General features: G+C 39.4%; 1 protein-coding gene and 1 non-coding gene across 5 annotated transcripts in view; both read right to left on the reverse strand.

The window, feature by feature from the left end:
* MDM2 (MDM2 proto-oncogene) overlaps positions 1 to 26063 on the reverse strand; it is a 32621-nt gene extending 6558 nt beyond the window's left edge. The window contains exons 1-8 of one of the 4 annotated variants that reach the window (XM_045291645.1): positions 25759 to 26063; positions 24933 to 25026; positions 19488 to 19562; positions 16853 to 16986; positions 14369 to 14418; positions 12038 to 12105; positions 11797 to 11893; positions 3252 to 3412 (exon numbers count right to left, since the gene is read on the reverse strand). In XM_045291645.1, coding sequence (XP_045147580.1) covers positions 3252 to 3412; positions 11797 to 11893; positions 12038 to 12105; positions 14369 to 14418; positions 16853 to 16986; positions 19488 to 19562; positions 24933 to 25022 — 675 coding nt within the window. In that variant the 5' untranslated portion in view covers positions 25023 to 25026; positions 25759 to 26063. Of the gene's footprint in view, positions 1 to 3251; positions 3413 to 11796; positions 11894 to 12037; positions 12106 to 14368; positions 14419 to 16852; positions 16987 to 19487; positions 19563 to 24932; positions 25027 to 25198; positions 25346 to 25758 lie in introns of those variants that run through there. The other 3 variants (XM_045291640.1, XM_004700462.3, XM_045291641.1) reach the window with 3 other exon arrangements.
* On the reverse strand, positions 20447 to 20580 carry LOC115870743. The gene has a single exon (XR_004046876.1). It is a non-coding gene; the product is annotated as a small nucleolar RNA SNORA55 (small nucleolar RNA).
* Positions 26064 to 26756: the final 693 nt, after the last annotated feature.

Here is a 26756-nt window from a genome sequence, read left to right on the forward strand (position 1 = left end):
GACAAGGCAAGATATGACAAAATAACAATTTATAAATTATCAAGGGCACATAGGGGAGGGGGGAGCGGGGAGGGAGGGGAAAAATGAGGACCTGGTGCCGGGGGCTTGAGTGGAAATGTTTTGAGAATGATGAGGGCAATGAATGTACAAATGCGCTTTACACAATTGATGTACGTGTGGATTGTAATGAGAATTGTATGAGCCCCTAATAAAATGATTTAAAAAAAAAAAGAACTAGAAAAAACATGATGTCCAACATCCCAATCATCTATGAAAACAAAGCTTATTATTTTATAACCACTGAGGGCCCTCAACACTAAACCGGTTTTTAAGAATAGGTTATAAAAGTAGTACTAGTAATAAATGGATCATTTATTCATCAAGCTATAGCTGATTTCTAATGAGGGGTTTGACAATTAGATTGGAATCTTAACTCAAGCTAGAATACAATCAAGCTAGATACAAATATCTCCAATAAGATAACCTAACTACCTCAAATTCATTGCCATCAAATCAATTCTGACTCAGAGCGACACTTTGGACAGAGCAAAACTAACCACAAGAACTTCCAACGCTGCAAATCTTTACCTAAGCAGAAAGCCTCATCTTTCTCCCACAGAGGGGCTGGTGGTTTTGAAGTGCTGACCTTGTAGTTAGTCCAACACATAACCCACTACACCACCAGGGTTCCTTAACTAGATACATGAATTCACTAAAATCTTTAGTATACTATTTTTTAAAATAAGGAGGTAAATCTCAAGAAAAATTAAGTCTGAAAAGCATTCTTCTATGTCAGGGTCAACAAATAGGTCAGCAAACGGGCCTAGCAAATAAAAATTGTATTTGTACACAGCCATGCTCATTTATATACATCTATGGTCTATGCCTTCTTTCATACTACACCTCAGTAGTTTAGTTGCTGCAAGAGAGAATGTAGGAATTCACCAAGATCAAATATTTACTATCAGATCAGGCCCTTTACATAAAAGCCTAAGGTTTGTGAGACATATTTTTTAAAAGTTTTGAATGAAATCCTTTGTTTTTATCTGCAGCCCATTTGTGATCATTATTAGTTGTGGGAATATAGGCAAGCTACTAAAACTTCCTAAGTCTTAGTTGCCCTATGAATACAATGGAGTTTGAGGCTACTAAGATAATAAGATAGCATGATGTGATATCCACAAGAGCCTAGCATATACCCTCTGTTCTTCAATTAAACATAAAAGAAAAAGTCAGAGGAATACCCTTTTCTTTAACTCCAATAAAACACCAAAAGGATGTTCTCCCTTGACAAATACATGGATGAAGATACCAAATGATGACTGTGATCTTCCCACAAGATAAACTAAAGTGGGAGGCCCTGTCAAAAGCTTTCACAAGCAAGAATTCAGCCACAAGAGCCACAGAATTGTAAGGGGCAGGAGTTTTTATAAGAGAGACGTATAGGACTAAGGAGTCCTGGTAGCTACTAGTTGGGCTAAATGCAAGTTTGAAACCACCAGCAGCTCCTCAAAAGAAGCAGGGGCTTTTTACTGCTGTGGAGCCAGTCTTGGAAACTCACAGGGACAGTTCTACCCCATCCGATAAGGGCGCTGTGAGTTGGCATCGAATGAAAAACAGTGAGTGATTAACCAAACATGAAATCTGTGTTGAGTCAGCAATTTTCAAGATCACATACACTCATTAAGTCTGTTTGGCTGATAGATGTATAATTTTATTCTGAGAAGAAATATTTTATCCTTTCAAGTGTCCAGCTTCTGGTCAGAAGCCTACGGTCAAACAAATGAACCAATGAGTTAGTATATTGCTAACTATGCCCAAAACGCAAATCCCTGCACTCCTGAGTAAGCAGCTCCTTTTTATCCTTCAACCCTTTCTCCCAATTTACCACTTTCCTTCTCTGAAGTCTTCCATAATCACCTTGTTTGGAGTCAGCCACTCTCTCATGTTCCTTTTCACTCTCTAAACCTCATCATTACCCACTCTCAATAATCTCACTCTTTTTGTCACTTGCTAAATATTTTAATTACTTGTTTATAATATTTCTCCTTATGAGGGCAGGGAACTTGTCTCCCTTGGTTACCACTAGCTCAAGTGCCAAATGTGGAGCCAAGCACAGAAAAGGCACATAAATTACCGAAGAACTTGTTCTCTGGCTGAATAGGAGCTCACCATGCCATCTAGTGGCCAACTTAAGTAACAGCTCAGTGAAAATGCTATTATCTTTAGAGTAGTCATGTCTCTCCGCATTCAATCACAAATAAAGTGGAAAATAAAATGCAGCCACTATCGTAATTGATTCATTCTTCTGTACCTTCTAGAGAACCATAAATAATCATTGATGCTCAGGATAATGATGAGACACTGTCTTGTTTCAAAAAGATTACAATTTTCACATAATTTAAAAGAAATGTTTGATGATGAGAGGGAAAAAAAACTACTATGGTTAGCAAAATATTTTTGCCAACTTTTGTTCATTGATATCATGAAGAATTTTACACCTGGCTAATAGTTGGGAATTTTGATTAATAACAATAACCCAAACCAAACTCATTACCATCCAGTTGATGCAGACTCATAACTCCCTGAAAGGACAAGGTAGAACTGCTCCTTGTGATTTTCCAAGTCTGTAACTCGAAAGAAGTACAAAGTCCCTTTTTTCTTCTCAATTAATAATCATGAAGTTTTAATACTCTCCCACCATCCAAGAATTACCACACTCCTATTTCAGAAGGCCAATAAATACACCTTCCCAGTGTATACAAATGTTAAGCTCAGACTACGCTGACTTCTTTGCTGAAGTCTGTAGTAATACAGATAACTTTAATCCAAAAGCTTAAAATATACTTACTTGCCAAGATGTCTAATTAAACCAAATTTACAATTCCGTTCTCTTAATTTTCAAGAAATAGAACTTCTAAATTTTGATAATGCTACAGTATATTTTATTATTGGTGGAATTGTCCACAAAAATTCTCCAGTATATAGAGTGACATAATTCATGTTGGTATTAATTTTACCAACATATTGCAGTGCAACTGGACTACCTTCTTCCACTATTCTCCCCAAATCTGGAGGGGCTGGGCGGAGGGCCCGTTACAGCAGTCTGATTGAACAGGAAAATACCCCACTGGGCTCAGTAGTGCTGCTCTCACAGCACACGTGTGTCCTATCTTTACTCTTGCTAAGGTTACCACTAGATTTCCTTTGGGAAAAAGAGTGCATAGTTTTATTTAAAATGAGAAAGTTACCGGAATTGATGGTGTTTCTACGGACTCACTGCTACTGCTTCTTTCACAGCATATCCCCCTGATGACACACAGTGCGACACCCTCATTGAAGGAGAGGGAAACATTATCAGATCGGTGGCGTTTTCGGTGGACTTCAACAGCTAATTCCTCTGAATTGTCTTCTGGAGAGATAAGGAAAAAGAGCTAAATCAACTTAACACACTCTAATTCATTTAGAAATCTTAACTGTAAGTTACTTAGAAACACGAACTGTCTTACATGACTATATACACTGAAGTGTACTTTTAATAAACATTACTATTCCAAAAGTGAACGCGCCTATTGAATCTGCCCAACTAAGGTACAGCTGTGCCCCATAAAAAGGATTTTAAAGCATTTTATAACCTTTCAAAACTACCTCTGAAAGTTTCAATAAATTCCTCTAGAGCAGTGGTTCTCACCCTTCCCAATGCCACAACCCTTTAATAAAGTTCCTCATGTTGTGGTGACCCCCCAACCATAAAATTATTTTCGTTGCTACTTCATAACTGGAATTTTGCTACTGTTATGAACTGGACGGCCCCTGTGAATAGGTCATTCGACCCCACCAAAGGGGTCGCAACCCACAGGTTGAGAACCGCTGCTCCAGTGCTTTTAAGCAATCTTATATTTCAACCAATCTATTTTTCTGTTAAAGCAAAACTTTAGAAATACAAAAATTTAGCTTTTATTTTTCTGAAAAGAATCAAAAACATTTATTTTGAGGTTATTCTAAGTGTTTCAATTTCTTCAGTACTCACAACCTCACAACTCACAAATGGAAGAAAGCTGTCCATTTTAAATAACTATATGTGACTTCAAAAATTAGAAATTTAATGTCACTGAATTGTACAAGTAAAAATTGTTAAATTGGCAAATAGTTTGCAGTGTGTGTATATGAAATTACCCTAATTAAAAAGGCAAAAGGAATGTGGGAAGAAAGCTATGATGGAAACAAGCCAAGGCAATAAGTTTGATGAATTGCCAAACATAAAACTGATGACCTGCTCACTTAATTAATAATAGAAAGATAAAAATAAATAATACATAAAGGTAATGTAGGACGAGTCAGAATGTTACCTAAATGTTGTCAGGAGCATAAACTAGACATAGGCACCAGACATGGAAAAAAAAAAATTCCAAGCAGACAGAAAGAGCTCTTACCATTCAAGTACTTAATATTATTACAATGTTGGGTGGAGAAATGCAGTATAACACAATGGCACAATGGCACAGAGCCTTTTAGGGGCTGTGAAGATTAGACTGTCAGGACTGACAGCAAATTTCCTAACCAGACAAAAAATATCACACTAGAAGAAACTACACATCAAAAGAAAAATAACATCAAAGATTAAAAAAAGGCAACTCATAAAAGAAAAATAAATTGCTAACAAGTATATAAAAGATTGCCAACCTCCTAGTCATCAAGGAATGTGAACAAAAATGAGGCAGCATTTCAAAATACCGGAGTAACAAAATTTGAATGAGATTATTCTTCAGTTTATCTGTGAAAACTTGAATGGACATTTTGATGTACTGTTGGGGGAAATGTACAATGGTTTGCCATTTTGACAGCAATTTCTCTATCCTACAAGCATTCCTGCATCACAATTCTGTAAGGATTGAGTTATAAGGATGCTCCTTGCAAATATATAAAACACCAAACTCACTGCCAGTCTACTCCGACTCATAGGAAGCCTGTCAGGCAATGAAAGAATATGAAACATAATCCGTGTGCTTTGGGCTAGTACAACTCTCACAATTTTGCTCGCTCCAACCTCCAACTCCCTCTTGACCTAGTCAGAAGTCAATTTTTAAAAATCATTTTATTGGGGGCTCATACAACTCTTAATCATAATCCACTGTGTCAAGCACATTTGTACATTTGTTGCCATCATCATTCTCAAAACATTTGCTCTCTACTTGAGCCCCTGGTATCAGCTCATTTTTTCCCAGGCTCCCGAGAAGTCAGTTCTTTTCCCCTCTAAATTCTCGAAAAAACCCAGCCTATCCTGTATTTTTATGATCCCCTTAAGTTCTGAATGTAAGTTCTGAAGCACGCCATTAAAAACAAGGTGATTGTGGTTGAATGGGAAGGGCTGGAAGTCTAAATCATGTTTCTGGATCCATATTTTCACCTCCATTAAAAAATAATTTGGGAGACCCTGGTTATTCACTAGACTGCTAACTACAAGATCAGCAGTTCAAACCCACTAGCTATATCTTGGAAGGTGGGGTTTTCTTGTTCCTCTAAAGATTTACAGCTTCAGAATCCCAAAGGGTTTCTAGGAGTCTAATACAGTGATACAGCCTTGGTGGCGTAATGCGTTAGCAAGGTCACCAACTTGAAACCATGAGCCTGGTCCATTCTATGCTGTTTGATAGGATGAACCAGAACTGACTCTATGGCAGCAAATACAGTTATGAAAAAGTTATCTGGAAGTCAGGTTGAAAAACAATAGTAACTTGGGGATTTTCTTAATTATTAAAGCAGCACATTAAAAATAAATAAATAAATAAAGTAGTACATTACTCAGTAAATTTAAACAGAAAAAATATTAACAAACCAAATACAACCCACTGTACTGTCAACACTGAAATAATCACTATCAACATTTTAGTACAATAACTTCTTTATTTTTTCAGCTATTTACTTCTTTAAAAAAATTTTGAAATTCATTCCATATGGTCACATATTTGACCCTCCTTTATTTGTCGGTTCTGAATCTGTGGATTTACCCAATAGCACACTGAAAATATTGAGGAGGGGATAGGTGGCACTTAGGTGGTCAAAGCAATTCCTCAAAGACTAAAAGGGAGGCTTAAAGTTATAACACAACATTTACATGGTCATTTGTGAGCAGGAGGCCATTTCATATAAGGGACTTGAGAATCGATAAGGGACCCTGGTGGTGTAATAAGTGGGTCAGGTGCTAGGCTGCTAACCAAAATATTGGCAATTCAAATCCAGCCTCACTGCAGGAGGAAGATGAAGCTGACTGCTCCTTACAGGTAAGACAATTTTAGGAAACTCGGCCATACAGAATTGCTGAGTTGCTATCAACTCAATGGCAGTGGGTCTTGGTTTTGAGTTTTTTGAACATCTATGAATTTTGATACCAATCTTCTTCAGATACCAAGGAAGGAGTCCTAGTAACAATGTATATACCACTAGATCCCTAGGTGGGGCAAATGGTTTACCCTCTATTACAAATCTAAGGTGGGTCATTCTACCCAGCAGTGTCACAGAAGAATGCCTGACAGCCTGTTTCTGAAAAGATTACAGCCAAGAAAACCTTACAGAGCAGTCACCAACGGTCAAAAATCATCTCGGTGTATGTGTGTGTACGTAGGTTGTTTTTCTCATTTAAAATCTATTACATAGATTGTTTTTCTCATTTAAAATCATGTGCCTTTCCCGATACCATTAAATATTCTTTTACATTATTTTTAATGGCTGTAGAAAATACTATACATAATATAGGTTGATATACCACTCAGCATAATCAAACTATTTATATTTAACCCATACATTTGAACATCTGCTTCAGACTGAGAGTGTGAGATTATGGACCCCACCAGTGAGAGAAGCCAGCCATCCCTCCCTCCTTCCCTTTCTCCTCAGGGAGTTTACATTCAGATATCAAGGTTAACAGAAATAGTTACTCACCAATGGAAATGAATGCTATAAAAGAAACCAGAGTACAAAAGAAGGCTTGACAAGAGGGACCTACTTTCTGTATGGCTAGGGACAGCCTCTCTGAGGAGGTCACCTGGAAGCAACAACAAAAAAGTGAGGAAGTAGCCTCTGAAAGGCTGAGGTGGAAGAGCTCCAGGCAGACAAAAGCTATGTGCAAGGGCCATAAAGCAGGAAAGAGCGTGACCAGTTTATCTGAGGAACCAAGCAATCAGTAAGGCTGAACCACAGAAAAAAGGGGAAAAGGCAAGAAACCAAGGTAAAGACAGATCAGGGTCTTGTAGGTTAGGGTGAAAAATGTGGATTATATTTGAAAGCTAATGGTAAGTCACCAAAACAGCTAAGTAGAAGAGTGACCAATCCAATCTACCTTCTACAGCACCTCCTGCACTGTGTGGAGAAAGAATAAGCAGAAACAGACATTCAGAAGACTGTTACAGACCAAGAGCTGACCAGAGCTACACCAGAGTGACAAATAGCAATCTCTACTGTCACGCAGAGTATGTTCTCAAACGTAACACATATCCCCATACACAGTCTTTCCATTTCTGACTACTTGGAATACATTCCTAGAAGTGAAGGTACTGGGTTAATAGGAAGAATGCTAAGTGAGTTAGTTAATTGTGCCAACCTGGCCGACAATCACATGTGGGGCTAATTGAAAGGCGGAGGGATAAATGGGTGGTGAGCCTCGCCTTTCTAGTTCTCGGGTTCTCTTTGTTTTGTGATGGTGCACCAGGATTCAGCTGCCTTCGCAGTTCCCTGCTTCAGCTTGCAAGACTGACTTCCTACAAGACATCCCCAAGGAGAAGCTGCATGGACCTATCCTGATGCAGCCCTGGGTGCTGGAGCAGCCGTGTGGAGACCCCTGCTAGTGCTGAGATGCTTGTTCGTTCATTCACTGACTCAGCTTTCCTCCTGCAGTCGGCATCATTGCCTCTGTTTTGTGAGGTGGAGGACTTTGTGGACTGGTGCTGGGTTAATGGGTTAATGTTGGACTTGTGGGCTTGGGATGTTTTCGTGATGCACATTTTCTTTACATAAAACTCTCTTATACATGAGTTGCTGTGGATTTGTTTCTCCAAAGTATCCAGACTAATACACTAAGTCTTTAAAAAGAATAATCTATAAAGGTTCAACTACCCAATTTATATCCCACTACAGTATCAGTCAGGTGCTCAGCTCTGGTAGTGCAAGGGCTGATACTTGATTGCCAACCAAAAGCCAGTGATTCAAACCCATCAGTTGCTCTGGGGAGAAATGGCTCAACACTTTTTCCCCATAAAGATTCACAACAAGGAAGCCCTATGAAGCAACAGTCCTACTCAGTCCTACAGGGTAGGTCTAAATCAATTCAACGTCACCCAACAACAGCATTATCAATACTAATGTAAATTAGAAGAGAGGAGCAAAATTTACCATTGCTAATTCGATACACCAATACAAAAGACATTTTTGGTTTTTTCAATACTTACAAAGCAAAACAAAACAAAAGCCCACTAAAATCCACACCTTTGGTGGCATTGTTGGTAACTGTTAGATATTAACTGCAAGATCAGTTCAAATTCATGGTAGAAAGGTAGTTATTTGCTCCGATAAATATTTACAGCCTCAGAAATATCGTTTATAGTCATTATGAGCTGGAATCCACTAAATGGCATTGGGTTTGGGGTTTTTTGGTCCCCCATATATATAAGTCAAGGGAGCTTCAAAAGGTTTGTGGGGAAATTCCATAACTTTTAAGTCTTCAATGAACATTTTGAAGTCCCTTCATATTTACTGTGATAAATTTCTTTCCCTTTTTTCTGTTATGTGAATTTAATGTTCTTCTTTACTGATTGTCAAATTCAAGGTGAGTACCTTTTAAATATATTGTAATTTTTTATCTTTTAAACTTATCTAGATTCATTTTGGCACAAGGTACATACTTAACTTGATTTTTTTCATGTTAATAACTGGCCATTGGTTCCTTAATGACCTTATCTATAATGTTCTAGTATGGGCATATATATATTTTTAAAATCATTTTATTAGAGGCTCTTACAGTTCTTCGAGCAATCCATACATCCATTGTACCAAGCACACTTGTACATATGTTGTCATCATCTTTTTCAAGTTTCTGTCTACTTGAGCCCTTGGTATCAGCTCATGTTCTCCCTCCCACCCATATGATCCCTTGATAATTTATAAATTATCATTTTCATATCTTACACTGACCGGTCTCCCTTCACCCATATTTCTACTGTTCATCACCCTTGGGGGGGTAAGGGTGGTTACATGTCAATCATTGTTATCAGTTTCCCCATTCTCCCCCTCCACCTTCCCCCTACCCTCACGGTATCGCTACTTCCATTATTGTTCCTGAGGTGTTTATCTGTCCATGATTCCCTAGGTCAAGTGCTCTTATCTGTACCAGTGTACATACTCTGGTTTGGCAGATTTGTAAGGTATAATTGGGGTCATGCTAGTGGGGGTAGGTGGGGGGTGAGGAAGCATTAAAGAACTAGAGCAGTGGTTCTCAATCTTCCTAATGCCGCGACCCTTTAATACAGTTCCTCATGTTGTGGTGAGCTCCCCCAACCATAAAATTTTTTGCTAGTTATGAATCGTAATGTAATATGCAGGATATATTTTCATTGTTACAAACTGAATGTAATTAAACATAATTAAAGCAGTTATTAATCACAAAACAATATGCAATTATGCATTGTGAAATTTTCCGATGGTCTTAGGCGACCCCTGTAAAAGGGTAGTTCAATTCCCAAAGGGGTCGCAACCCATAAGTTGAGCATCGCTGGACTAGAGGAATCTTGGATGTTTCATCAGTGCTATACTGCATCCTGTCTGGGTCATTCCTTCTTGTCACCCTTCTGTGAGGGTATGTCCAATTGTCTACAGATGGGCTTTTCTACTCTGCCTGTCACTGCCCCACAAGCCCCCCCCCTCGTTCGCATCGTTATGATTGTTTGTTCTGGGTCTTCTGATGCCTGATACCTCATCCCACTGACACCTCATGATCACAGGTTAGTGTGCTTCTTTCCATGTGGGCTTTGTTGCTTCCCAGCTAGGTGGACACTTGTTTAACTTCAAGCTTTTAAGACCCCAGATGCTATTATCTTTTGATAGTCGGGCACCATCAGCTTTCTTCACATTTGCTTATGTACCCATTTTGTCTTCTGTGATCATGTTGGAAAGGTGAGCATCAGAGAATACCAGGTTATAGAACAAAGTATTCTTGCGTTGAATGGAGTACTTGAGTAAAGGCCCAATGTCCACCTGCCACATAATTTAACATATATGTTCATAGAACTATGTCCCTATCACTATATATAAGCATATTTACATATGTGTGTCTGTATTTATACCTCTATAAATGTTCTTTGCCTCTTAGTTCTTTCCTCTATTTCCTTTTATTTTCCTTCTGGAATCCCACTATCATGTTCAGCCTTCATTCAGCTCCTAGTAATTCCTCTCGGCTACATTGCACTTGATCAAGCCCCATCAGGCATCCTACGCTCTACTTGCTATCGATTTTAGATCACTTGTGCCTGGGTTTGTTGGCTTCCCACTTCCCCTCCAGACTAATCTATTTTTGAGATGGAGTACATTGATATTGTACTTCCAGACAAAATCCCTTATGTGATGCATTATACATTGTAGCCTTTTTGCCTGTGGTTATAATCCTACATTGGAGGGAGTTCTCTGCTATGCTAAGGGGAAGGAGTAGGGTGGGATTATTCACTATAGCAGAGGGTGTGAAGTCTGCACCCTTTGTTTCCTTGGGAGTATGGTCTGCTGAAAGGCAGAAACCACACTCCCACATAAGAATGAGCCATCTTAGAAGTTCAGAGAAGAGAAATACAAGGACCACAGAAGAAAAGCCACCAGTGGAGCTCATTCAAGATCTGTCCGAAGTGATGAAGACTAGGACCAGACACACCACAGGCTGTGGCAGGGAGCCTGAAATGGAAGAGGAGCAGTGCTTAGACTGTGAGGCAGAACAGCAGGCAGGTTCCCGGGCCCACAGAGGCAAGTCAAGAGACCAAAAGGCTAAGGAACAAAAAAGTTGGTTGCTGGCTGCAGAGAGGCTCTGATAGGACCAATGACGGCATCTTTACTGTTTACTAATCCTGGCTTGTGGTGACCTGTGAACTTCCCAAATACTATACTGTTGAGTATTGTCTGAGAATTCTGTGTGGCTGTTGAAACAATTATCAAGCCCAGCAGAGCAAGAGCATTGTGGGACAAATGGCTGGTTTCAAAAGAGGTAAAGAAGGATGGAGAGTTGAGGCATGCCTGACAACAGGAAAGTCAGAGGAGTTGGACAGGAGCCCCTGAATCTCACAGCATTAGTTCTCCTGTCTTACTGCTTACAATCAGGCAACAGTCTTTCTTTTCCTTGTAAAAATGCTTGTGTATTTTCTTTACCATTTCTTTGTTTCTAAAATGCGATTTACTTTATTTTAAAACTCAGTGTCTTACCATATAATAGCAACAGTGCACATTTTTAACTGCTAAGGTGCTTAAGAATCATGGTTAAAAGTTGTCTCTATCCTTTTCCCCTATTATACTGAAATAATATTTGAGAACTGTATTGTTATAAATCCCAGTAGGGTACAGTAAACTCTGTCTCTTGTAGCCAACCAGGGGGCAAATACCACCCCCACCCCACACACACACAACTGTTGCTAAAATAGCAATTTTAAACCAAATAAAATCATAACAAGAAAGAAAAAATCAGAAGTCCATTCATCTAATCCAAAAAGACGAGAACAATTTCTTTTAAGAACACCAGAAGGCTGCCTGTGCCCACGTACTAGTCATACATACCCGTCTCACTAATCGCTCTCCTTCTAGATGAGGTAGTTGGTCTACAAATCAAATCTGAAGATGAAGGTTTCTCTTCCTGTAACTCTTGCATAGAGTCCTAAGCATTCAAGAGGAGAAAAGAAAAAAAAGTGCATAGGAAAACTAAACTTATAACCAACAGGAAGAAGTTAACATTTGTTTTATGTAAAACTTCCCAACTTTCAAGAAACATTACACTTGAATGAGAAAATTTAAAGATTACCTTTTGAACATTCCCATCTTCAAGTTTACACCTGTTCTCACTCACAGATGTGGCAGAGTCCAATGGTTCTGACAGAAGAGAACCACAGAAGCACAAATTAAGAAAGTGCTATGAAATGCACATCAGCCCAGTACAAACCCTTTCATAATTTTACCTTCCAGCAAATGTTAATGTGCGTCCCAAAGGCGCCTGCCCCCACATTAGATTAAGAGATGCGTATCAGTAACTCAGTTCTAATAAAGACATAGGACAGGAGCTCTGTGTAGTAAAGGAAGTATTATAGATTAAGTCATGGAGAAGAGAGAGCAATGATCATTTGGTAGCAAGCAGATAAGGGATGAGGGCCAATAAAATAAATCAGGAAGTTTTATAGGTGGTACACCGTTGGGGAAGTTCATTCTAGATTCAGGATCTCATAGCGCCCGTTGTAAGAATTACAAGTATTTCATTAATACTGGAACAGACACAGAATCAGACCATCAAGGGCCCGGTGTCTTGCTAAATAGCCTAAGAATGTCAACAAGTAGTGCCAGCTCCTGCTGTCTTCCCACATAACTACATTCTTCTCTGCTGCTGCTACGGAATTTGCCGTGAGGCAAAGCTGCAGTCACTCACCATGGAAAAACTTTAATCAGAGATAAAACTCACTTGCTAGCTCACTGCAATCATTTTATCTAAAGAGCAAGACACTGTTTCAGTCAATTCTGACTCACACTATAGGATATAAGTAGAAATGACCAACAAGGTTTCCGAAGCTGTAAATCTTTACAGAAGTATGCTGCCAATCTTTTCCTGTAGCACATGGCTGCTAGGTTTGAAACTTGGACTTTCTCAGCAGCCCAGTACTTAACCAATGTACCACCAGGCTCCCTCAGAGAGCAATAAGGGACCCCTAAAACAGTAATTTTATGGAGAAGTGGCAAACAACTCTCAGAAAACAGAAGAGAAACCAGAATTAGACAGTAGCTGTAATAAAACAAATGAAAATGCATTAAAGCCTCAACTAAGGCATAAAATAGAGCAATTCTAGAGAAGTTGAAAAGGTAAAAATCAGCAAGACTGTTGTCTGATACACAAGGCAAGGGGAAAAGGAGTCAAATAGGAGCATGAAAGGGCGTTGTTAAGTGAATACTAGCAACGCTTGAGCTCATCGCAAGAGCCAACAGGGGGGAAAAAATGTCCATATACATGGGCCCAGGCAGGTCACACCCCTATTGTTGTTGTTCAAGGATCACCTGTAAATTCTACTCAGATCTCCCACTACACGGGAAGTTGGCACCCCTAACAGCCTCATCATTCAAGGTGAGTACCTTTTAAATATATTGTAATTTTTTTATCTTTTAAACTTATCTAGATTCATTTTGGCACAAGGTACATGAAACAGAATGCAAACCAGAGCGGGACATAGGAAATGCAAGTTAGTGTAAAATGGAACTATAACAGTAAAGCCTGAACATGGGAGAGTGGGGGGCATGGGAGTAGTCCGAGTCATTCAGTCCTAGACCTAGGTAAGCTTCTGAGAGCAGGTCTTAATTTTACTCGAGGAAGGGCTTTAAGGAGACTGAAGTATGCTGGAGCTGATTCCTATCGGCACTTTCTAGTAGAGCGTGTACATCTCTTCCAAACTACACATTCACAGCCTGAAACTGGCCACAATGTAAGGATTTACACCATGAAAATCAGTAGCCACGACAAATCAGGGCTACCGCCACCGAAAACTGGTCCAACATTTACCAGCATTCCACAGTGTATGCATTTAATGATTTTAAAATAAATTTAACATGAAGGAAATACATATGAACTACAATAGCATACAAATGTTTATCTTTCTGAGAAAGGACCAGATTATCACAACATGTATCCCCCAAATAACCACAAGGTTAAAGGTAAGGTAGCATAAAAAAACAACTGGAGGGGGTTGGGGCGAGATAGGGGTGCAAAATGGTACCTGTATAACTCAAAACAAAACCCCATCCTTTCAAATGGTCCTATCTGGGTATCTATACTTGCCAGTTTTTGAACATATTCTCAATGCTTGATCACATCTCTGTATTAAGAGAGAACTTTTCAATTTTACTCATTAACCTTCTTAAAAACATCCCATTAAATCAACATAACATGATATTTAAATATAATCTCCAGTATAATAGTAGTATGCTTTTTTAGTTCCTATGTATTTCTTCATATTAAATCTATCTTTGTTATTATTAAATATATAGCTAAAGCAACTTTTAATACCGTTATTATTAAATGATGTATGTATAAAGAAATTTCTTAGAATGTGTTTGTTTTGTTTTTTTTAAGAATGTGTTTATATTCAAAATTACTTACCCTGTTGATTTACTATCACCAAGTTTCTGTAGATCATTGTATATATTTTCCTTGTAGGGAGAAAAATCAAGAAATGTTTTAATTTAAAATAACTTATTAAACTGGATTTAACTAGACTTTTAAACGCACATCACTATTACACTCAAAACAAAGTTTCAAATTATTGTATTCAAATTATATTCTTAGCAAGATACTAGGCCTTAAGAAGCAGAGGTAATTATCGACACCATAATGACACATAACTACTTTTAATGCAATCACTAAGCCCTACCTAGCATAAAAATTCCCTATCTTCATTTCCTGACATGTGCTTTGTTTAGATTTTAACCAAGTATCTGGTGGTGTGGTATAAAAAGAGGCAGATTTATCACACTCACTTTAAAATTTCTGAACTTTAATACTTAAAAGCAGACTGCCCAAAGAAGTAGTGGGTTATGCAAACCCCACTTATTTTAGGAAATGTATTATAATCTAGACTTGTAGCAAGCTTGGCCAAACATCTAATGAGCCTCCTTTGGTCTTAGACTAAGCACCCAGTCTGCCCCACTGATTTGGATACTGGAGTAAACCAGGAATGAAGAAAATACTCTGCTTCCTGGGGCTGATGTCCCAGTAAGACGACAACTTTCTGATTGTAGTATTCTTTTACATCTGATATGTTTTTCTTTCTTTAAAAACAAGCTAATAATTTTTAGATATGGTTTTTCACAGCTATTTCTAATTCTCATTAATTCTCCAGCGTTAAGAGGAACGTGTCATCTACAATGATCTCCCTTAATCCTTGCGACTGGTGGTGACAGAGTTCCTCTGTAAATTCATGAAAAACGACATTCATGTTCTTATTCCTTTCAAGTCAGTAATTCCCAGTGTTCAATCTCTCAACAATTATAATTCAAGACAGTTTTAAAATTACGTTTTTAATATCAGAAACAAATAGTATCACTGAAATTTAATATTCAAATGGTAAAAACAATCACCTATGTTACAATTTATTAAAATTAGGCCTGTTATGAAAAACATCTCAATGCCAAGTAGAAAATGATAATGTAAGTGAATGTATAACAGAAGTGGTTTAAAAAACAAACAACAAACAAAAAAAACCCAGAAGTGGTTTGTCAAGAAAAGGATCCTTATACATTATAAATATTATCAAAATGGACCAGAGAATTAAATGGCATGCTCACAAATAGATTAAAACACACAATATAAAAATATCTTTTACCCCTCAGTACCAATAAGGGAAGCAATACCAGGAACGTAAAGGGGGGGCGGGGGAGTAAGGAGGAACCAATCACAATGATTGACGTATGGCCCCCATCCCAGGGGAATGGACAGGAGAAAAATGGGTGAAATGAGAAAGCAGTCGGTGTAAAACATGAAAAAATTTAAAAAAGGATAATTTATAAATTATCAAGGGGGCATGGGGGGGGGATGATGAGGAGCTGATGCCAGGGGCTTAAGTGGAGAGCAAATGTTTTGAGAATAATGAGAACAATGAATGTACAAATGTGCTTTACACAATTGATGTATGTATGGATTGTGATAAGTTGTATGAGGCCCCCAATAAAATGATAAAGAAAAGATGATGACAACATATGTAAAGAGGTGTCTGACAAAATGGATATATGTATGGATTGTGCTAAGAGCTGTAAGAGCCCCCAATAAAATAAAAATTTATATATATATATAATCTTTTATTTTCCCCCTACGCTCTTTAGCATTCTGTCTTGAATATATAGCACATCTCTAATAATAAAGTTACTTGAAAGTTGTGAAATATCCTACTTAGTTATTATCTTTCTGTTGTTATTGAACACTATATAGCAGTTAGGATGTAGGTAACTGTTTTCAGGAGAAATCTATCAATCTCACTTATTAAAAATACATTCTCAAGTAGAAAGCAAATGTTTTGAGAATGATGGTGGCAACAAATGTACAAATGTGCTTGACAAAACGGATGTATGGATTGTGATAAGAGTTGTACAAGCCCCCAATAAAAATGATTTAATAAAAAATACATTCTAAGTTCAACACTATGCTAAATCAAACGGGACAAAGAATTTCAGATTTAATTGAAGAATAAATTTTAAAAATACTCTTCAATTACTAACAAAATAACTGCAAAATGTCACCTATGTTAAGGCCAGCTAATTAAGCACCATAATAATTTTTGACAAAATTATCTCCAAAGTACTTACAGATCAAATTTAAGCTTCCACACACACGATGGTACAAAGACTGCCTTTGGATGGGATTGGTATAATAACTTACAGTAACTATAGCTAATATGCAAATGCTTCCTGTTTGCTAAACACTGCATTTTCTACACACTGTCTCTTGTGTGACCTGTTGACAAAATTTAAAATATTCTATTTCACAAATATGGAAACTAAGGTGTAGAGAGGTTAGTCAAGTTATCTGTCTCACTGCTAGGAAATGTTTCCCAGCTATGATTTCTACAAAGAATGAAACTGAGTAATTTACCTGTGGTCTTTCACAGAGAAGCTTGGTTCCCCAAACAAATCCCCTAGAAGATCATTTGAACAATATACCATATGCTGTTGCTTCTCATCATATAGTCGTTTAGCCATAATATATTGGCCAAGATAAAATATAACCTGAAATAAAAATATAATTTCTGAGCATTAAAGAAAACAAAACGTTAGCTTCAAATACATGCAATAATACCTTCCTATCTGAAGATTTAAACAACCAGCAACCACATCCACAACCAGGTATGTTAACCATTCTATGCTCTAAACAAAGTTGCCTTTAATGTTACCCTTGTCGTATAATCAAAATAGATATTGCCCCTCTGATTCACTCTACCAAACTTAAAGTGTGTGTAGTTTTTTCTTACAGACTTTGTAACCTATATAGTCAGATATCTTTATTAAGAAAATGGGGAAAAGCAGCAAAACCAGATAGCCATAAAGGTCTAGAACCAAGAAAACCTCAAAAAGCACTAACTAAAATGTGGCAGTGACCAGAGAAAGCCCTTTGGCAAATAATCAGACACTCTCCAACCCTTCAATCAGTGAAGACGACAAAAAGTGGCCAATTATAGGGACGTGATGTTCTGTGAGAATTTAGTGAATGAAACAGTCTTCAAAGTTATCAGTATAATCTATATTATAATCAATAATAATGACTGAATCACCAATATAAAGTTAAATTTTATTCCATTTGCTCCTTGAATACAAAGGAAGAGATCCATTTAAGGTCCCCTATCTACACTGCGTGAGTGGATCTGCTGCCCAGTCCTTTTTAGCATTGCAAAGCAAGGGTGCTATTTTGAGGACTAAGATGAGCCTGACCCAAGCCATGGTATTTTCAATTGCCTCATATGCATATGAAAGTTGGGACACTGAATAAAGAAGACTGAAGAAGAATTGATGCATTTTGAATTATGATGTTGGAAAAGAATATTGAAAGTGCCCTGAACAAACAAGTCTGTCTTGGAAGAAATATAGCCAACTATGCTCCTGAGAAGTATGGCAAAACTTCATCTTGGGCTTCACCTTAAACTCCGGCAAAGTTATCAGGAGCGATAACTCCCTGGAGAAGAACATGATAACTGGGAAAACGGACAGTGAGAAAAGAGAAAGATCCTCGACAAGATGGGTTTAACCACGGGCTCCAACCATAAGCTCCAACATTAAGTACAATTGTGAGGACGGCACAGGACTGGGAAGTCTCATTGTTGCGAGAGCTGAAACAGACTTAATGGCATCTAACAACATTTGAATGGCACTTTATGAATGATAATGTACTAGCATTGTTTCATTATAATTCCATTTTGTAGAATTATTATCACCAAATTAGACATGAGAAAATTAACAGTTATTCCATGAACTTTCTGAAGCCCCTCATATAATAACATCAAACTCAAGTTAACAGTCCTAAAAACATCACTTAAGGCAATACTATCCCCTACAAGCATTATAGATGTTTGATTAAGCAGACTCCGGGTTTGATGCTGCTATGTAATTATGGATCGAAGAGATGGCTTCCCAGCGTAGAAAAGGAAAAGGAAGAGAAACCAGAGTCCTTCTACTGAGCACTCACTTGGCTGGAAAGGAAAGGGTCTGGAATTCCCTCCTGTCCCACTATCCTGATAGGGCAGGGCACTTCTGTGCCTTAAGCACTGTAGTCCCCATGAACTATGTGGGAGCAATGTGACTAAGCACATTACATTCATTGTAATTTTGCCTAGGGTGGCCCAGATGGTCACTCAAAAGTTATTTTGCGCACAGTTTTATAATAAATACATTGAAATGTTGTATTCCTGTAAACAGCACATTCATGAAATATGCTCAATTCCAGAAAGTTTGGTATTCTATTCTGACATATCCTTACTGCAGAGATTGTTAACCTTAGTGCCATGGACTCCCAAAAGGCCATGGACTCCCAAAAGGGACATGGATAGAATTCAGTGACTCCACTAATGTGGTTGAGAAAAAAAAAGTTCCTATTTCCACTAACTATAATTTAGCTCTTCTTTCAATTACAAATGTAGGCAGCAAGCCACACTGGTATTAGCAATATGTATTTCATTTCATATCCTTGTCAAAAACATCTCCAAATATCATTTATACTCCTCACTGCTTCAAGATTATATAGATATATACTGCTAAATCTTATTATTTAATGTTAATAATTCAAAAAGCACATTATCACAAATTTGTTTAATAATGATAACTGTTTTGTAATATAATGTTTCCTTTGTAATCCTATATATTTTATTCTGTGAAATTAAAAACATGATTTTGAGAAGGGCTATACATGTGTTACCCCAGTTTGCCAAATGGGGTCAGATAACAAAGGTTAAGAACTCTTGCTTCCACTGGTCTCTGAGTTCCCAGTTGTGAAGGGAAACTCAAATACAATTTGTCTTCAGCTTCAAAATAAAGTCCAAATACTCTATCACCTTCTCCAAAACACCAAAACAAACCCAATGCCATCATCCAGTCAATTTCAACTTATATAGTATATAATAATGTTACTCTTGAAAACTACTCTAGCTGGTCAATGATCCCCTTGGTCCTGGAAACCCTGAGAATGGTTACATATAATAATAAGACATTAGTTTATTTCTCTATTTGTAAGGTAAGCGTACCTCTTTCATAGTATAAGTGTCTTTCTGTGCACCAACAGACTTCAACAACTTCAAAAGCAATGGCTTTGGTCTTACCTATAAAAAAACAGAGTTGATATTATACCTCCAAAATCAGTCTAGCACTATAAGCCTTTCAGTAAATATGGTGTATTCAATTAAGGCAAGAGACACAATGTTTAATCATCTCACAAGGCTAAATTTCAAAACATGTCATAGTATTTTTTTTAATAATGTACTAGTTAACCTATATAGACCATGTACTACACTATCAAGAGGGTTTGGGAAAAAAAAGTTGGGGGAAGATGTACTACTACACAAATGTCAAGGAAGGCTAAAATTTTATTTAAAAACAAACAAATAAACAAACCCTGATGTTAAGTTGATCCCGACTCATAGTGAGCCTGTAAGTTCCAAGCCTGCCAATCTTTACAGGAGCAGACAGCATCATCATTTTCCCTAGGAGCAGCTGGTGAGTTTGAACCTCAGACCTTAAGGTTAGCAGCCCCAAATGCCAACCAGGCTCTCCAAAACTGCTCACCTCAAAGCAACATACTGCCTTTACATACTCAAACAATGGAATTCCCAAGTATAACCTGTTACAGACTCTAAGAGAATAACTTTTTTTTTGAGTAGGGTGGATCCTTCTCCCAATGTCCCCTTTCTGCAGATAAGGATTCTGAAGGTTCAACCACCACCACACACACAGACAACCCCAAACTCACTCCCAGCCAGGTGATGACGAGTCACAGCAACCTTACAGAGCAGAGTGGAGCTGCCTCCCTAGGTTTCTGAGACGTTTTATCTTTATGGGAGTAGGCAGCCTCATTTTCCTCCTGTGGATCTGGTGGGACTGAACCGCTGACCTTTCAATTAGCAACTTAATGCACAAGCAACTACACATCACCAGAGCCCCAACTCCAGCTCCAAAGTCCTCAAAACCCCTTCCACCTCAGGAATGGGCGTGTGGCAGAGTTGTAGAGACAGGCCCCAAGGCAAATGGAAACAACCCGTCTGGATTTCCTCTGCGCATACTGTAGCACCATCTGTCCCCACACCAGCACGGGGCAGCAGAGAATGGGAAAGATTCAGGTGCTTCCTGAAGGCTAGAGAGTTGAATGAACTCAAGCTGATGGATCACAGACTTCAACTACAACCTAGCATTTATCTCTTACTGTAGCATACTGTTACACTGACGCAGATGCTCTACAATTTAAATAAATGCCTGACGAACATTTACTGAGCTTCAGTATAGACCAAAGCCTGCTAAGAACTGCAACAACCAAAAAAGACAAATGACCTGCACTCAAGCCTACCAAGTAGATCAGGGTGGGAAAACTTTTTCTGAAAAGGGTCAGGTGATAAATAGTATGTCACAATGACTTAAGTTTGCCATTATAACAGCAAATTATAAACATGAACTAATGCATGTGGCTAAATTTCAATAAAATCTGGCTTGCTTGATCTGGATTCTAAAGTGGTACTGAGAATGCAATTGACAAAAGGGAAAAGACTATGTGCAGACACTCTGGCCCTGCATGCTGCCTACATTACAACCTAAAAACTAAAATTTGCATCTCCCTCACAGACTGCCTCACACCTCACTGATAGCATTCCAGTTTGGAAATCTAACTCTCAGAAAGAGATTTAAAAATCTATTACTCCTGAGACTATGGCCCACAGCCAGCCACCCTTCATGAAAAGGAACTCATCGTGGCTAAGGGTAAAATAAGATAGGCCTACAAGGGAGATACACAATCCTTATAATAATCGGCCATTGGAGACCAATATGGCACCGCTGGTTTAAGGGCCAAGATCAGAAGACAGGATGGTTTGTGGGGAGTGGGAGGTGGGGAGGGAAGTAGGAAACACAGGAAGGAAAGGGGCTAAGTGAAGCTACACTGTGGGGATTGCAATCAATGACATGAGACAAAATGTATATGACTTGTTGAATGGAAAATTGGTTTGTCCTGTGAACCTTCACCTAACTCATAATAAAAAATTTTTAAAGAATATGTTCAACAAGAGAATACACAATATTTAATTATTGAAAACTTAAAATACACAATAAACAGAACTGAATCATTATTTTAACCACACAGATTTTCTGTTACTTGCTTACATATGCACACTTTTCAGGTTATGTAGAGAATGAACTTTGCATAAACAGTAAAAACTCCTCCTCCAAAGTTTGTAAGCCAATAAGTATTGAAGAACTCATAGCAATCTGGGTTAAAAATCAAAATGTGAAGCTATTGCCTCCTTACATACCACCTATCTAACTCCTATACCAGCAGTTCTCAACCTGTGGGTCAAGACCCCTTTGAGGGTCTAACAGGTCCTCTAAGACCATCGGAAAACATATTTTTGATGGTCTTAGGAACCAAGACATCGCTCTTCTATCCGTCTCCAGGCGGTCCGCTCACTTACGAGGACCCAGCATGAAGACTGTTACCCATGCTACACCATGCTTCAAGACAAAATTTCATTTATTTGTAATTTGAAATATTTCACAATACATAATTACATAGTTTTTGTGATTACTGTGCTTTAATTATGTTCAATTTTAACAATGAAAATACATCCTGCATATCAGATACTTACATTACGATTCATAACTAGCAAAATTACAGTTAGGAAGTAGCAATGAAAAGAATTTTATGGAGGAGCTGATATCAAGGGCTCAGAAAGCAAATGTTTTTTGAGTGATGACGGCAACAAATGTACAAATGTGCTTGACATAATGGATGGATAGATGGATTGTGATAAGAATTGTACGAGCCCTCAATAAAATGATTAAAAAATAATAATTTTATGGTTAGGGGTCACCACAACATGAGGAACTATGAAACGGTCGCGGCATTAGGAAGGTGGAGAACCACTGGTCTATACAGTTGTTTTAGTTTTTTGCTTTTAAGTCCATACACTTTTTTTTTTTTACACTTCTAAAGGTGTAACTTCCAACTCTCTAGCTTTTCCTTGAACAGTTCGGTGCTCTTCAATTTACATCATGTCCAAACACCAGTTTGGGCATCCTCAGGGGACTCAAGCAATGTTCCTTTGATATGTCATTTGAGTTTGAGGAACAAAATGAAGTTTGAAAGGGCAAAAAACCAGGACTGCCCTTGCTACCTTCAAAGAATAGTAGGCATTCTCTTGAAGGAAAAAAATTCCTCAGTGTAACTTTCTGGGACAACCCCCCTCCCCACCACACACCCCTAATGCAGTTTTCGATTTTCTGAGAACATCTTCATAATAAAAAGTTTCCATGATAATTCTGTGTCCTATAAGAGAATCTATCAAATTATTCCTTTGGAGAGCACCCCTCCCAACAAAAAGCCTTCCAAGCTGACCTCTCTGCCTTGAATTGAACAGGCTGCCTAGCAGACCCTCGAAACCTATGGTTTTAACTAAACTTTTTTTTAAGATACCCTACCAGACTAAGACAAGTGTGTCACTTAGAGAATTTGTCTGCAGCTACCCAGTGATGGCTGAAACATGCTTAAAACATTTTATATGGAATAAAACTGCTCATATATGAACTATATAACCCTACTTTTTAACACCCACAGTATGCTAGGTTAACTTCAAATTACATAAAATATCTTGAGTAAAAATCTGCAACAGATAGTCACTAGTCGTTTGCTGAGACTTAAGAGGAATGCAAGGGGCCTTGGTGGCGCAATGCTGAAGTGTTCAGGTGCTAAAGAGAGGAGGTTCAAACCCACTGGTTTCGGTTCCCATAGACACTACACCCAAGAAAATCCAATGGGGCTGGCTGTCCTATTATCATACACAGTTGCAGTGAGTCAGAAGTGACTAGCAGGCACACACAACATGCACACTAACAAGAAAACTACTATAAAAGACAATACCAATCTTAACTTTGAATTTTTTAAAGAGAGACATTCTACCTACAGGTCTAGATATTAAAAACAAAACCACTACCTACAGGTCTAGATATAAAAAACAAAACCACTAGAAAACCACAGGAATAATTTGCATAACCGGAAAAATGAGGACCTAATGTCGGGGGTTTAAGTGGAGAGAAAATGTTTTGAGAAACAATGTACAAATGTGCTTTACACAATTGATGTGTGTATGGATTGCGATAACAGTTGTATGAGCCCCTAATAAAATGTTAAAAATAATAATAATAATTTGCATAACCTTGATATGAGGTCTTCCAAAGTGTGAAATTTCAAATAAAACAAAAACAAATTTTACTTCATAAAACTCAAGATTTCTCAATGGTCAAAAGTCAACATAAAGTTAAATGAAACTTTTGTAACCAAAAAAGTTAAAACATACTTGGCACACAGAACTACTACTACTGGCTAAAAAACGTATCTACAACAAGCCTGAAAGAAATTAGATAAGTGAACCAGGTAAATTCCAGAAGCAGCACAAGTGACTTCAATGAAAAGATGCAGAAATTAGGAAAATACAAATAAGACAACATCTTAAAATCTATCAGTAGAGGCATAAAAAAAAAATTGTATCAAGAAAAAAAAAATCTATCAGTAGAGGCATAATTTCTAAAATGGTTTAGTCATGATAGTGAACACTATGCTGCCATAAAAAAAATGCAGGTTTTATTTATTGGCATGGTTGGAGAATGCCAATTGCAGAACACCATTAGTGCCATCCTGTTGCAGTAAAATACCGTTAACAAGACTGTAGCACAAATTTAAACATATGACGGGCCTTCAGAAAGCTTGTGGGAAAAGTTCCATTGGTTAGTTCTGTTGTCCCATGAAATAACTTTCTGAAGCCTCCTCATACATGTGGTACACATGTGGACACACATGTAGAAAAAGATCTAAACGGATACACGGAGGAAGAAAAGACTAGATTTTCTGTTTTTAACTTTATCAAAGTGCCAAACTCACTGCCATGGAGACAATTTGGACTCACAGCAACCCCCTAAAGCAGGGTAAGACTGCCCTGTAGGTTTCCAAGACCCTAACTCTAAACGTGTAGAAAGCCAGTCTTTTACAGCCCGCACGAATGGAATTTGTGCTTCTAAGAAAACATTTGACAGTTCAAGGTAGAAAAAAAAAGTTACATAATATGCACAACTTCTGCATCTGTGTTTAATTAAGAATGTAATTAAATTCTTTTTTTAAAATTGGCTGAATAAAGGGGTCATAAACTATTCACTGACTCTTCAAGTTAACTTTTGCTCCATGCAGTCTGGTCTCACACAAGCAGAACTAGGCTGAACAACCAATGCTGTTCCATAGCAACCCTATACAGGGTCCCTGAAAATGTAAATCTTAACAGGAGTAAGCAGCTTCATCTTTCTCCCCCAGAGGCTGGCAGGTCTAACTTGCAGCCCACAAGAGTTGAGCAATGTACTTAAATTTTCACTAAAAGAGCTGTAGTGGTCGTCAATTAACAAAATAAAACGTCTAAAAAGTTAACACTCGAACCAAAAATACCAACCAGCGTCTCTTGTTCTGAAGCAGGAATCTGTGAGGTGCTTGCAGCAGCAGCACCATCGGTGGAAGACCCAGACATGTTGGTATTGCACATTTGCCTACAAGTGTGAAACCAAACAAAAAAAGAAAACAAAAGAACAACACAAATGATGAAAAGTTGAAATAACGAAACATCTGTGAAAAAGACAAAATCACATACAAAGAAGGTTTACAATCACCTATAAAGCAGACTTGCATTAAAACCAAAGCCAATAGCAAGCCGGGCCTTACCTGGGATCAGCTGGGGAAAAGGCGTGGGGCGCTTGCAGCCAGCAATGAACACAGCCCGGGAGAGACCTGCCTTTTAAATAGCCGCAGCGGGAGACAAGTCCGGGCTTAGCTCCTTTTTCTGCAGATTCGGAACGTGTCCGAACTTGACCAGCCCACGAGGAAACGCTGAGTCAACCTGCCCACTGACTCAGCCCAATCTCGCCCAGGGACAAGCCCGTTTCGACAAGCTTCCCAAACAGGCACCTGTCACCCCTCGGACCCCGGCCAGTTGGGGGGGGGCCGCGACGGAAATCCCGCAGCCCCCGCCCCGGCCGTGACCTTTGCCCCGACCTCCGGCGAGACCCACCCACCCCCAGCCCCTCGCCTGGCCCTACCCAGAGCGAAGTCCCGAAAGCCCGCCTTCCTCGCCTCTAACAACCCCCGAACCACGTTGCCCCGCGACCCCCGCCAGGAATAACACAAAGGCTGCGCCGCGGAGCGCGAGGAGGCGACGCCAGAGCGCGGAAGGAGACTAAGTCACAGATAGACGAAAAGCCGACCGTGCCCTTCCCGGCCGTTACCTGCTTCTCACCGTGCGGGGCTGCGCCGGGGGCGGGGGGAGGGGAGCCTCGGGCTTCCCTGCGCCCTTCACGGAGCCCGCGGAAGTCCGCCGGCCTGGGCCTGGGCGGCCATTCCACTCGCAGGGCCCGCGCCGCCGGGGCGCCCGCCCCCTGGAGGGCCGAAGGAGGATCGCGGCTTGGAAAGCGGCGGGGCCTCGCTCAGAAGGGCCAGGGCTGCCCCTCGGGGTGGGTTTCGTGTCCCATCCCCTTCCTGCCACGGAGGGCCCTCAGAGGCCCCAAAGCAACGGCGCTGGTGAAGGTTCCCCCCTCGCGCGCTTCCTACCGCCCAAGGCGAGCGCGCCGGAAGCTGCGGTCCGTCCGGGCGTTTGCGCACGCGCGCGCCCAGGCCTCGCGGCCTCCGCCAATTAGGGGAGGGGTCTCAGCGTCGTGCGTCCCGACTCTCCCCCGAGGCCGCGAATCGGGGTTCCGGAGCTCCGCCAGGTGCTTGTGCTGAGGCGTGCGTGGGGGGCTGGTCGCCCCGGCCTTCACCCCTGTTGCCCGCGGCGCTGTTGGGCGGGCCCCGCGGGTCAGCTTTGCTGGGGCCGCGCGCAAGACGTGTGAAACTTGTGCCGTTTTCGTATTTCGTGTGTTTACACCATCACTTCCCCAGCAGCTGTGGAAACGGAGCGGATTCAAACCCAGGTCCAGGTGGTGCTAAACCAAAATTCACAGCTCTATTTAGCCCACATCAGCAGCCGCTGGAGTATTGCGCAAATGAGAATTCTTTCATGCCTTGTTTTAAATTTTTTTCCCCAAAAAACCTTTTTTACTGGGAGGTAATACGGATAGTGTATCAGCCCACAGTTCAATCATATCAAGCAATATTGTACAATTGCTACCACAGTCAGTTTCAAAACATTCTTGAGCTTTTTTATATCATCACCCTTTTACACACACCCCAACCTTCCCCACAGTACCCTCCAGGAACCCTTATTCTACTGGCTGAATCCTTAGGTTCT

This window comes from Echinops telfairi, unplaced genomic scaffold (assembly GCF_000313985.2).
Source record: "Echinops telfairi isolate 266 unplaced genomic scaffold, ASM31398v2 ScPeMD7_2;HRSCAF=8, whole genome shotgun sequence".
NCBI classification, from domain to species: domain Eukaryota; kingdom Metazoa; phylum Chordata; class Mammalia; order Afrosoricida; family Tenrecidae; genus Echinops; species Echinops telfairi.